The 14,026-nt window shown below is 48.7% G+C and overlaps 1 protein-coding gene across 1 annotated transcript; it reads right to left on the reverse strand.

Moving 5' to 3' along the window:
• Window positions 1–8,323: 8,323 nt before the first annotated feature.
• On the reverse strand, window positions 8,324–13,150 carry LOC133885494 (uncharacterized). Its single transcript, XM_062325214.1, has 5 exons — window positions 12,991–13,150; window positions 12,458–12,634; window positions 12,155–12,256; window positions 9,087–9,332; window positions 8,324–8,784 (listed from the first exon to the last, which is right to left on the reverse strand). The coding sequence occupies exons 1-5, from the start codon at window positions 13,063–13,065 to the stop codon at window positions 8,548–8,550; spliced, it is 837 nt and encodes a 278-aa protein (XP_062181198.1). The 5' UTR covers window positions 13,066–13,150; the 3' UTR covers window positions 8,324–8,547.
• Between the last annotated feature and the right edge of the window lie 876 nt (window positions 13,151–14,026).

Consider the following 14,026-nt stretch of genomic DNA (forward strand, 5'->3'; position numbering starts at 1 on the left):
AGACTCGAAGCTACATCAAGTCCCCCTAGAGCCTTCGACCTCCGAACTCAGTAGGAGGCCTTATCCCCGGAGGCTACAAACCCCTTCGGGACGCCCCCTGAAGCCTAAAGACGCAGCCGGCCTCCGGAGATAACATCAGGGAAGAAATGACACCCCCTGCAACCGACCTGATGTGAGGTGACGAGCAATTAATGCCGGTGCAAGTGGTGCTAATCCTGACACCCCAACACGATGCGAGTCGTCCTGACAACCTCGGCAGAGTGGTGTCGGGTCGTAATTCGCAACCGGCTCACCCCTCAGGGGGCAGGCACCAAAATAGTTACCACAATAGATATTTATCTTCTATGTAGGGTAAAAGGTAGTTATCCAGGATAAGGTCCAGTAATTCGACCAGATCCTAGATATTTGTACATCGTGATAACTTGTACACTAAGCTACGTACTACCTTATAAATAAGGGGTCGTGGTCACCTAGAAGGGAGAGGTCGGAAGGAGCCCGCTCAACACAGCACGAAGGAGCATAATCACAAAGTCTTCCTATGATACTCCCCCTAGCCCAGTCCATATTTTTACTATCAATACATTTATGGTCTTCCTTCCTCTCAAACCTCGTCGCCAAGCTTGAGTCTCCTCCTTAAAAGAAAATCTCGCCGTACTTGCTAGGACAAGACAAACTCTTGCTCCAATAGTGGCGCCGACCATGGGGATCTGAACACAGAAGTGCCAAAGAGAGGTAGGAATCCACCAGAAAAACCACCAATGCGCTAGCCACCATATCCACCATTGCAACCATGCAACCATATGCGTGGTTGTCTCAGCCGTGCACATCACGTATACCCTCCAGCCCCACTACCGTATGGGACGGTGTTCCTCCAGCCTTGACCGACCCAGAACCTTGGGTTGGTACGGAAACTCCAGACGGCACAGAGCCCTTCCAACCTCTACATGGCGAAGACCTCACTACACCTGAAGAGGTCACGGCCGAGGTTGCAGCCAAGTAGGCCGTCTTCGATTGGTTCTGGGCAGTCGAACCTCGGAATGTTCCTGCCTGGACTTGGTCCGAAGGTATCTCCTTCGACAGCACCTGGGACGCCCCGGGCGAGCCAACACCTAACGAGAATCTGTCCACCTAGCGTCCTCCTCGCCCCCCCCCCCCCCGACGAAAGAAGGTTTCGAAGAGACGCAATGCTCCGGAGTGCGCAGACCCTGCCAGTACCCCAAGGACCACTTCTCCCGCCTGGCCTCCGGCTTCACCTCCAACACACCGTCGTCATGCTCTGGGCGGATTACCTCTGCAGCCGAGCAGTGGCTAAGGGCCAAGGGGTTCAAGGACCACCTCTCCCGCCTGACCTTCAGCTTCGCCTCCGACATGACATCACCAGGCTCCGGGAGGATTACCTCCGGAGTCGGGCAGCGGCTAAGGGCCGAGAGGGTCTAGGACCACCTCTCCCGCCAGGCTTTCGGCTTCGTCTCTCACACGCCGTCGCCAGGCTCTGGGCGGATTACCTCCGGAGCCTGGCAGCAGCTAAGGGCCGAGTGGGGTCGAGGACCACCTCTCCCATCTGGCCTTCCGCTTCGCCTCTGACACACCGTCGCCAGGCTTTGGGCGGATAATCTCCAGAGCTGGGCAGCTGCTAAGGGCTGAGGGGATCGAGGACTACCTCTCCCATCTGGCCTTTCGCTTCACCTCCAACACGCCGTCGCCAGGCTCCAGGCGGATTACCTTCGGAGCCGTGCAGCGGCTAAAGGCCGAGGGGGTCAAGGACCACCTCTCCCACCTAGCCTTCGACTTTGCCTCCGACACGCCGTCGCCAAGCTCTGGGCTGACTACCTCCGGAGCCGAACAATGGCTAAGGGTTGAGGGGGTCGAGGACCACCTCTTCCACCTGGCCTTCGACTTCACCTCCGACACACCGTTGCCAGGCTTTGGGCAGATTACCTCCGGAGCTGGCCAGCGGCTAAGGGCCGAGGTGGTCGAGGACCACCTCTCCCGCCTGGCCTTCAACTTCGCCTTTGACACGCTCTCGCCAGGCTCCAAGCGGATTACCTCCGAAGCTGAGCAGCGGCTAAGGGCAAGGGGTCGAGGACCACTTGTCCCATCTGGCCTTTGGCTTCACCTCTGACACATGGTTGCGAGGCTCTGGGTGAATTACCTCCGAAGCCGTGCAACGGTTAAGGGCCGATGGGGTTGAGGACCACCTCTCCCATCTGGCCTTTGGCTTTGCCTGTGACACGCCATCGCCAGGCTCCGGGTGGATTACCTCCAGAGTTTGGCAACAACTAAGGGCCGAGGGGATCAAGGACCACCTCTCCCGCCCAGCCTTCGGCTTCGCCTCCAACACACCATCACCAGGCTTCGAGCAGATTAACTTCGGAGCTGGGCAGTGGCTAAGAGTCGAGGGGGTCGAGGACCACCTCTCCCGCCAGGCTTTCGACTTCACCTCTCTCACTTTGTCGCCAAGCTCTGAGCGGATTACCTCAGGAGCCGGGCAGTGGCTAAGGGCTGAGGGGGTCAAGGACCACCTCTCCCATCTGGCCTTTCGCTTCACCTCCGACACGCCGTCACTAGGCTCCTGGCGGATTACCTTTGGAACCGGCCAGTGGCTAAGGGCCGAGGGGGTCGAGGACCACCTCTCTCGCCTGGCCTTCAGCTTCGTCTCCGACACGCTGTCACTAGGCTGCGGGCGGATTACCTCCAGAGCTGAGCAGTGGCTAAGGGCATAGGGGGTCAAGGACCACCTCTCCCGCCTAGCCTTCGGCTTTGCCTCCGACACGCCGTCGTCAGGCTCTTGGTGGACTACTTCCGGAGCTAGGCAACGGCTAAGGGCTGAGGGGGTTAAAGACCACCTCTCCCGACTGGCCTTCGGCTTCGCCTCCGACACGCCGTCGCCAGGCTCTGGGCGGATTACCTTCGGAGCTGGCCAGCGGCTAAGGGCCGAGGCGATCGAGGACCACCTCTGCCGCCTGGCCTTTGCCTTCGCCTCTGACACACTATTGCCAGGCTCTGGGAGGATTACCTCCGAAGCCGGGTAGCGACTAAGGAACGAGGGGTCAAGGACCACTCCTCCCATCTGACCTCCAGCTTCGCCTCCGACACACCATTGCCAGGCTCTGAGCAGATTACCTCCGGAACCGTGCAGCAGCTAAGGGCCAAGGGGGTCGAGGATCACCTCTCTTGCCTAGCCTTCCACTTCGCCTCCGACACACCGTCGCCAACCTCTAGGCGGATTACCTCCGGAGTCAGCAGCAGCTAAGGGCTGAGGGGGTCGAGGACCACCTCTCCCGCCTAGCCTTCGGCTTCACCTCCGACACGCCGTAGCCAGGCTCCGAGAGAAATACCTCCGGAGCTGGGCAGCGGCTAAGGGCTGAGGGGGTCGAGGGCCACCTCTCCCGCCTAGCCTTTGTCTTCACCTCCGACACATTGTCGCCAGGCTTTAAACAGATCGCCTCTAAAGTCCGGCAGTGGCTAAGAACCCGAAGGGTCGAGGACCACCTCCAGAGCTTGTCTTCAAAGGTTCCAAATGGGTCAAAAATCTGGAACAAATTTGGAAGAATGCCCTACCAGCGCCGAGCCTAAGGAGTACGCGATAACCAGGAACGACGAGGTCACCACTGGTTCACCCTTAGTTACCCTACGTATCTACCACCACCAGATTCCCGTGGCCATCTCTTCCCTAGAAGGAATGAAACCGGCGATGATCTATGCGAAGGCTCGATACCTCGGTCATCCGAAAAACTAGCCATCACCTACGAAGGGGACGAAGAAGCACAGCTCGAAGGCATGAAGGCACACAGACATGCGGTCCTCTGCTCGAAGGATCCCCTTACATTTCGGCCCAAAAAGAGATACAATCGCTCCCAAAGGTCCAAATTATATTATTAAACAAATCATGCATCCGGAGGATGCGTACAAAGAATCAAATAGTACAAAGGCTGCTGCATAAGAGATAAACCCCAAGAGAGCAAACCAGGGGGAGAAAGAGTACAAAGTGGCAAAAGACAACTATGGCCCGCGGTAGGGCCATAGTCAAAAGGCTAAAAGGGAATGTCCGCAAAGCACCCCCAAAGACCACCTTCGCCTCCTACGGATCCCGGCAGGGCTGCGCATGGAGCGGAGTATGCACCTCATCCGTGACCTATTGCCATAGAAGCTAATGCAGTAGCTGGCCCCCGAGCTGTCAGAAGACGAAGAAGAAACCGAAGGAGCCACCGTTGGGGCCTCCTCCCGCGTCTTCCCTCGCTACCGAAGCCTGCTCCTCCTCGTCACTCTCCCTCTGTAGGATATCCCAGTTGATCTCCTCATCGTCGTCAGAAATATCGATCATCTCAACAGGCATGGCCTCCCAAATCGGGGGTTGGGCAGGGGTGACAGGTAGTTGTCCACCCCGCAGGGACGGAAGACAGATGGCCACCGACGACACCGCCGGTGGCCAAAATAGCGCAGCCCTAGTAGAAGTAGTCAAGATCATCAATGTTTCCAAAGAGGATGGGGAGGAAGACGATGCCATATTCAAATTCAAGTTAAGTGCTCGCTCGTTGGGCGGTGATAAATCCAGCTGGATGACCCCAGCTTTATACTTGGGCTGAGCAGCCACGTACGCCCAAGAAGAGAAGCGGAACCAATGCGACATCGCTCCATGGTGTCCCTCATTAATCTCTGGGGGCCCGTGGCCATATCCAGGTCGTTCCACGACACATGGCAACATCCCACGGCAACGCCTCATTTTCTTGCACGAACGTCCCGTCACATTAATGACCTAGACTCATTTAAGCGCCTGCCAGGGGCATAGGCACAAGACCCTAAATGAACCCATGCATTACCAGTCAGAAACATGCCAGTGACATATCCCATCCTACTGTCCTCAAACTGGCAAATGTGGGGATTCCCCGATCCCCACACGTAATCCCCCACTCTGACAAACTCAAATGGCGAGAAGACCCATCACCAAAAAAGTCTAAAGAATCTAAATCAGCCTCAGCAAGGACCTCGGAGCGCATCACCTCCACTGACGCCCCTTCGGCTTCTCGTCCCGATACCGCATACTCTAACTCCAGCAGGCTCCGGAACGTACCTCCTCTGCTGATACGTCTTCGATCTTCGACTCCGACTTTGACGCCAGCTGCACCTTCTACCTCAGCATAACCTCAGGATGTGCCGCCATCACCAATGCACCATCAGATTTGAGCTTCAACATCAACACCCACAGTTCCCGCCGAAATACTCCTGAGGGACAGGGAATGGCCTTCGGGCATTCTTGTTACAAACCCAAGCTGGAGTTGGTATTCCTCTACATCCTCTCACCCCTCCAAATGTCGAGGCTAGAGAATGAGGGGGTACTGTTGGGGGGAAATAGACCCGCCTGAGGATAATGGTTGACGATCGCTATCAAAGGTCCCTCTAGAGCCTTCGGCCTCCGGACTTAGAAGGAGGCCTTATCCCCAGAGGCTGCGAACCCCTTCGGGCCACCTCTCTGGCACGTACGTGGCCTTCCGAAGACTCAAAGCTACGGCAAGTCCCCCTAGAGCCTTCAGCCTCTGAACTCAGCAGAAGACCTTATCCCCGGAGGCTGCGGACCCCTTCGGGCCGCCCCTCTAGTGCCCTTGCGGCCTTCCAAAGCCTAAAGACGCAGCCGGACTTCAAAGATAATATCAGGGAAGAAAGGACACCCCCCTACAACCGACCTGACGCGATTAATGCCGGTGCAACTGGTGCTTATCCGGACACCCCAACACGATGCAAGTCGTCCTGACACCCTCAGCAGAGCAGCGCCGGGCCGTAAGTGGCAACCGGCTCAACCCTCAGAGGGCAGGCACCAAAATAGTTACCACGGTAGATATTTATCTTTTATGTAGGGTAAAAGATAGTTATCCAGGATAACGCCTAGTAATTCGGTCAGGTCCTTGATATTTATACATCGTGATAACTTGTAAACTAAGCTACGTACTACCTTATAAATAGAAGGTCGTGGTCACCTGGAAGGGAGAGATCGGAAGGAGCCTGCTCAACATAACACGAAGGAGCATAATAACAAAGTCTTCCTGTGATACTCCCCTGGCCCAGTCCATATTTCTACTATCAATATATTTGTGGTCTTCCTTCCTCTCAAACTTCGTCTCCAAGCTTGAGTCTCCTCCTTAGAAGAAACTCTCGCCGTACTTACTGGGACAAGACGAACTCTTGCTTTTTTATATTGCAGGTATAGTGGAAAATAATTACATTCTCAAAATCTACAGAACAATACCTGCACCTTTTGTGGAGAAAACTTATTTTTATTCTGCCATTAAGGTGACCTAAACGGCAACTGTAAACAGGGTTCGGAAACTATCTGAAAATTCAGGCAGCACGATTCACATTTTTATGTCTACTAAATAATACATACAAAAATTCGCAAAATTCAATATGACATATAAATTTTCATCCTCAACAACGTTTTTATAGATTTGATCTTCCGAAAATGTCATTATCAAGCCCTAACCAAGACTGAACATTCATCAGCGTAATCTGTCTACAAATGACAGCAGTAAATTTAGATAACCATAACCGGAATTCTAGTTATACAAAAGTTGCACACTTTACCAATCTAGAAAACTTATGAAAATTACTACAACTTTCGTATTCATAGGAAAAACCAATTTGGCACCTAAGGTGGTCCAAAACTTAATAGATCTATTACAGCCCAGAACCTCGTTAGAATCTGACAACCAAAATAAAAAAACTCATATCTCCTCTACTACCTGGCCAAAAATTATGAAATAGAACTTCGTGGAAAGGCTTTCAAATCCTCTACCACTTTCTCAATAGAACCAAAAATTAATTAGGCCTCTAACAGGGAGAAAATCTAAGCCCTAGCTGAACTGCAAGAATTTCGTTAAACAGAATGGGCAGGAACGATCAATTTAACGGTTCCTAACAAAACCTTACCACTAATCGATCACCACATGAACAATTAGGCCCTAGAATGCAGCAAAACTGAGGGGAAATAAGGATTCAATACCTAGGGTATGAAAAAACGAAATTAAAATGGGTTCTTCTCCCTCTACCTTCTCTGTTTTCTCTCTTTCCCCTTCTTCTTCTCTTCCTCCTCCTCCTCTTCTTCTTCCCCCTTCTCTCCTTCTCTCTTTTTGTTCAGTACTGTAGCACCGGAGCACTGTAGCACGCGGTTACCGTAGTAGGTTGGCGGCCAGGTGGGAGAGAAAGCCAACCCTAGGGGAAAAGAAGTCAAATTGAGCCTTGGACCCAAAGTAGGGTGACGGCCTAGGCCAGGTTCGGTTCAAGTGGGAAAAAGGGGTCGGCTGGGCTCCCAAAATTAGCCTAAACATTATTTATTCATATTTTAAATATTGTATCAATATATTTTCACTTTTCACGATTCGTTGGAAAAATCGAAAAATAACTTTTTGACTTCTAGGGCATTACAGAGACCTTCGAGCCTGGGTTTGAATTGACTTATCTTCTCCTATGTTAAGTTGGCTTGTGTTCAATTCAAATTCGATTGAGGTCCCCCTTAGTCATACCCCCTACCCTAGTTTATATAGTCAGGAGGAGAGGGGTCATGTCCTATTCAGAGTCCTGAGACTAGCTAGTCGACTTGATATGTATCTCCCGGAGTATCCAAAGTACTTGTTTCCTTATAGGGGATTCTTTCTAAGTACATGTAGATTTTACCCTTGGAGAATGAGTTCACGCTGTACTTGCCATGGAGATTCCATCCTTTGATAATACCATATTTCTAGTAATATTTAAATTGTTAATTATATATTCCTCGTCAGCCTCTATAGTGCTCTATAAATGGTTATTGCATTTTTCTGAGTTCTTCCACTCTCGCATAGATGCAAAACATATAGGTTGCTGTCTCTCGCTCTAGTGCTGAAGTTGAACTAAGAGCTCTTGCCAATACAGCTGCTGAAGTTATATGGATCCGTTGGTTACTTCTTGATTGTTGTCATCTTAGAACCGACTCTGCTATTTTGTGACAGCACAAGTGCTATTCAGATATCTTCCAATCCTTTGAAACATGAGCTCACTAAACACGTCCTGGCGCTTCCTTTACTCGGTCACTGTCGTGATTAGACCATCTCTCTTTATTTGCTATGTGCCTTTAGAACTTCAAGTTACAGACTTCTTCACGAAATCGCATACTCAAGGACCAACATGGTTTTCTTCTTTCCAAGCTCAAGACCATTGTTCCGCCTTGAGTTTGAGATAGGATGTTAATTTATATGTGTTTATCTATTTTTTAGCCCATTTGATTGTTTCTCCATTTGGCCCATATACATGTATAAGGCAATACTATTCTTGGTGTAGGTTTTTGTTAAGCAAGCTATTGTGAATTTCCCCCAAAATGTGCCAGAGGGAAAATGCTATCATTTCTTTTATGAGAACTCGATTTACATGACAAATTATGAACAACAATGGGAGTTCTATAATTATCAAGCGTAAGTTATTTGATCAGATCCCTGAACTTCCTTGGCTAAGTGCATGCAAAGTAAACATAATGTGACAGTGGAGTTTATGTACTGTTTACAAGGAACTCGATTTCGTTCATGGTCAGGAAGAAGAGGTATTCCCATCTGTGTCCTTGCAAGCTCCCCTTATCTGGTCTTGTCTTCTCATTCTCTCAGCATACTTGATGATGTCAAGGTCAGCTGTATTTCTTCCTCCAAATGCAGACTCCAGCTTGTCCAAGTCAAACATATCAGCCATTATCCTCTGACTTTCTGAATTGTTGCTGTACACAAATTTCACTTTCTCTTTCAGCGTTGGCTCAATGAAGTGCTTTACCATCTGTAAAGGGCAAAGATGTTACATCGTACTAACATATTCACTAAAATATCGTTGAATCAATAAAGAAGAAGGTTACTGTGTTGATTTAGTCACGTGTAGGTTCATAGAAACCATAGTGCAAGGCTGCAAGGATTCAGAATCATGTTCAGTTCTAAGCTCCTCTCCCTAACATATGTTGATTTTCTTGTGTCCAAGATAAATAGCTTCGTGATAGTTACTGGATAGAGTCATAGATGCCTGACCACCTATATTCTAAAATGTTTAGATTTCAGGACACAGTTCAAGTTAATGTTCGGGAATACCTTCCAGAAGGATTCAAAAATCCTCGGTGGGTTGCTGAGAATTGCGACTGCAATCAACCCTGGATAATAGTTCTGAATTATGTGCAACGATTCACGGGTCTCCAACAGTGGTGTGGATGATAGTGTCCAACCTCGGAAGTCACACATCCAAATAACATTATCTTCTTTTGCATCTTCTGAGTTCATTGCCATATTTTCCAGGTTATAAACTAGCTGTTTAATATGTTCCTTTTCTGAACTTATGCTCTGTTACACAAGCGAAGTTTAGTAAGTAAGATGCACAGACTACTCGCCATAAAAATATGCACAAATGAAGTTTACAATACAAGTTAGATAAAACAGAGTCGAAGTTTTATATTTCACTGCAGAATGGCCCACAGAGGTCTGAATTACTACCAGATCATTAAACGATACCAGAGTAAACTAGAGGGTGACATACATGCACGTTCTCTGTGGTGTTAAAGGGTGACTTCAAATCTTGTTCGTACTACGACCAAAAAAGGCATGCTATTGATTTTCTAGTCCTACTAGGTTGATCACTCTTTTAGCACAAGATTCTTCTATAGTCCAAGAATCCAAGAGTTTTTGGAGGTTCAAGAAGGCAACGATCTTTTATTTTCGTTGTGGACTAGCACCTACACGATTTGGAGTAAACTTCTCTGAATCTTCCACTAGATTCATCTTTGACGTGAATGGGAAGGATTCCCTTGCGTCGTCTCCCCGTGAGACGACTCGGGGGCAACTCGTCTGCCACAACCTAGTCCCCCACCGTCTGAGCTCCCTCGGCCGTCGTCACCGCCTTGGCGGATCGGCGACAGTGGTGGCAGCAACCATCCCTCTCCCACCCCTTCCACCTCCTCTGCCCCCTTTTTCTTTCCCCCCACCTCCCTCCCCTTGCCTTGGTTATCGCCGCGTTTTGGGGCCGTCCACCAGCCGATTCCTCCCCGCCTTGGCCGGATCTCACCCGTGGGTGGCTGGATCTTGCCCCCTTGGTGGTCGGATCCGCTTTGTTGGGCATGGGATGGGTGAGTCTCCGGTTTGCATGGGTGCTTCCTCGTCAACGGGCTTCGTGACGGGAGCGGACGGGCGATCCAGAAAACTTGCCCAGCCTGCTTTTGCTCGTTGGGGTCTGGCGGTTTTCCTGCCCCTCCTCTTCGTGCAGTGGCCTGCAGATGCGGAGTTCCGGCCGTGCTGGCGGCCGACTGTACTTACAGCATTTCGGTTGGTCTAGTCGGCGGCTTTGCGGGCAGTGGCTGCTGCAGTTGCAGCAGAGTGTCGGCTGTTGTTGCCGCAGTGCATCGACACAGTTAGCGATTGTCCATCCGGCGGCCAGCTGTCCATCCGGCTTTCCCAGTTGGTCTGGGTCGATAGCTTTATGGCCAGCAGCGGCTGCTATTTGGCAGCTACTGATGCCATGGTCCGTTGGCACGGTGGGTGGCCCAGCGGCTCAATGGGCAACCTGGTGGTCGGGCGGCTCGCGGGCGGTCTGACAGCGCGGTTGCCGTTGGTGCCCTCCGCGTGCTGAGGCCTCCCTCAAGCGAGTCATTGGCGGCTCTGGTCCCTTCTTCACTGGGTCGGTTGTATTCTCAGCGTTCGGGGGTGCCTCTGTTGCTTCTCATGTGCTCCCTCGGCATTTCATCCATGTCGGTCCCGGTCCTAGCATTCTAAGTTGCTCCATCCCTTGCTTGGCCTTCTCCTCTTCTGTAGGTTGGGCCGTTGGGAGTTTCGTGACGCTGGATTGGCCGCGGGACGGTGCAGCTACAAGGGGGCTGCATTGCTACTACATTGGCCTTGGCCCTTGCATGGGCTGCATGTTCCACCTTCTGTTTAGGTTTCTAGGGCGAGGAGCTGCGAGCAAAAGCTGTACCCAACTTGCTGGTGCCAATGTCGTTAATACCCTGGGGGGCCCATTCCCTCCCCGGAGGCGGCATTTTTGCGTCCCCCTCGCCCTAGATACTTCTCTGGGTGAAAGCCCTATCTAAGTGTCCGAATGAGCGACGATGGCATTGGTGTCATTTCCTTCCTGAAGGCATCACTTCGAGAAGCACCTGCTCTCTTCTATTGGTTTACCCCTACGTTCTCGCTTCGTAGCGGCTCCTCATTTTGGATTGGCACTTCTCAATAGCGATGTGGTCCAATGCGCGCTCCTCTGAAGTAACGTGTTGCGACTTGTGTATCTTTGAGGTCCAGCGTGGGAGCAGGGCTCCGCCGACCGAGTTGCGACGTGGGAGCAGGGCTCCGCCGATTGAGTTGTGTGGGAGGTAGTGGTTTTGTTGGTTTAGCGTGCGAGTTGAGTTAAGTTGGACTTGTATGTTTGTTTGGTGGTGCTGGTTACTGTGGGCGTCGTTCTGTTCGAGTCGATATCGTATTGTCGTCTCAGGGTTGACAGTTGTTAAGGTTTTCAGACTCAGTTTCCTTCATAAATGGAACCAATTCTCTTCTTTAATAACATCGGCATCATTGGTACTGTCCTTTAAAAAAATTCATCGTTGATGTTCTTGACATCATACATGCTTGTGCCATGTATCACAATATCAAGTCCAGATCCAAGGGCTGCTACTGTCAGTAAGAGGTATCAGAATCTAACTTTGTCGCTAAGATATGTCTGAATTCTTTTTTAATTTTTTAGAATAGATGATATCTTTCAATTTGTTAAGGGGAAAACCCATATATTCTAGAGTATTGCTCCATAGATGATATGGCCTCCAAAACGCAATGCTAATGACCAATATTTATTGTCGTATGTTTACAAAACCAGATGAAATCATAACAAATAACAATGCTTATTCACACAAATCTACCAAGACCAGTTTTATATTACTCACATTCGTAAACGCTATCTTAGTCTTAGTAAAAAAAACTTTGACTACATATATTCTAGAAGGTGCTTGTATACTATTTGGTGTTTCAAAATTAACAGAGTAAAGCTCATCCCCTAAGCTACTGCAGTTTTTTGCAATTGGGACTCGAAAAAAAAAAAACAGAGATATCATTCTTCCTATCCTAGATTATTTTTGGAAATTACATTAACTATAGTGATACGCTGCATCCTATCCACTAAAACTGACCTTTATTGACGTCATGATCACGAACACAGTTCGTCCATTCTTGTCGAGATAATCCGGTAAATACGCTCTGCGAGCCTCGTTCTCCCTGCCACGAATGTCTTCCTAACATTGACTCCATGTAGAGCCACGCTCTTTGTTAAAATTAACGTAGGTATAACATAAAACACAAGGAGTAATTAATAGTAGATCGCATAGGACCTGTCCGGATCAGTTACTTTGAAGTTTGAACTATAGTCCAAAAGTTCCTAAAATATATATGTTATGTCCAAATTCCCCTATTTATATGACATAAGATTCATGTACCCAACAAATTTTGTCTGGCTTGTACTGACGCCTCCACTTGACAGCTTCTTTCAGAGCCTTGGTCGCTTGCTGCGTGCTCCAGTTTTTTGCTCGAAGGAACCGGCGGATGGTGCCGTCCGACAGAAAGCCCGGCATCTCCGTCGGCAGGTCGCCCAGCAGCTCCCGAACCTCATTTATCTGCAGGTTCACATCAACATAATTGAGACGGGTTTCAGGTCACGTTAGCGGTTGTACAAACACGGTATGACCACTACACCATTTTCGTATTTTGGTTTTTCACTGCTACTGTATTTTGTTCAAAACACACTTCGCTGCCTCGGTTTTATGGCCCAAAATCACTGCTTCGAGAACTGTTATTTACGATACTTTGGCAGACGAACATGTAAATATGAACGAAAATTCCTCTACCCTTCTTGCGCCCTTACGAAACATCCTAGTTCCAACACTGGGCAGTGTGTTTTAACTACTATCTATCAATATATATTCAAAAAAACGCTAAGTTGTAAAGCGTGAACGGCATAGTTTTCTGTTACCTTTAGCTGCTGTTCTTCTGAGGACGCCGCTTTTTGCAGCGTCGGTTGGCACCTGGTCTTGAGCAAATAACTCATGGCTTGCGAGCGCTTTGCCGGGCTGGCAACTACAGATGTCGAGCAAGAATCCGGAGCTACCTTGCCACGGATTTATAGAGTTCTTGGACGAGTATCATCCACTGATCCGTAAGAATGAGACATACTCGTTTTTATTGTAAATATAGGTTGTTTTAGTCTTCTTAATTATTCACTAAATATAAATCATTTTTAAACTTCTATTCACTTTTTTCTCTTTTGTTCTTTTCTTACTATTGTTTAATAAATACTACCATTCTTATAAATTAATGAGTTATCTTTTTCAATGCAAAATAAATAAGAAGCAACAAGATTATTTGATTTACTTTCTTAATCTTTATATATAAATTTAAAACAATCTATATTTATAATTGAATGAAGTATACAGATACGATCGACATGATCAAAATGATTTTAAATGAACAAGCAAGTTGGGTAGCTAGCAGTTGGGGTGCATAATGGATAGCCGCGACTGAACCGCAGCAATGAATGCGTTCAACATTTCAGGACTGTGCCGTTCCAACCATAAGCTACGTGGACGTCCTCTGTTTCAACAAACCTGGTTGTATTGGTGCGGTCATCAGCTAGTGAATTATCGGTTTCAAAAGTCACATAAAAATGTGAACAGTAGGAACGGGAACGACGACAGTAAAAAAGTGAATAGTCATCTCAACAAATTTCTTTCAAAATAGATAATATTTTTCTATTTCTCACCTAACTTACCTCAAAACGCTTACGCGGAAGCAAAAGAATTAGAAGGACAAAGTAATAAGACTACTTCCATGGTACCATGACTCCACAGATGGAATATGAAATATAGGTTCCATTCAAGATCATTTCATGTGTCTTTGCGCATAAAAACTCGCAACTTCCAAAGAAAATAGAGAAGATGGATACCGGATAAGGTTATCCTCCAAGATAATAGTCTAGTGGCAAGGGACTCAAGACCCGCTCAAATACATGA

This window comes from Phragmites australis, chromosome 11 (genome assembly GCF_958298935.1).
Source record: "Phragmites australis chromosome 11, lpPhrAust1.1, whole genome shotgun sequence".
In the NCBI taxonomy this organism is placed as follows: Eukaryota; Viridiplantae; Streptophyta; class Magnoliopsida; order Poales; family Poaceae; genus Phragmites; species Phragmites australis.

Bases quoted from the DNA above. Each gene is read 5' to 3' on its own strand.
- LOC133885494 (XM_062325214.1), bottom strand. From the start codon at position 13,065: ATGAGTTATTTGCTCAAGACCAGGTGCCAACCGACGCTGCAAAAAGCG. The intron at 12,257-12,457 runs GTACATGAATCT...AGTCAATGTTAG, and splicing joins AGCCAGACAAAATTTGTTGG to GAAGACATTCGTGGCAGGGA. The intron at 9,333-12,154 runs GTCAGTTTTAGT...CTTGTGTAACAG, and splicing joins TGATCATGACGTCAATAAAG to AGCATAAGTTCAGAAAAGGA.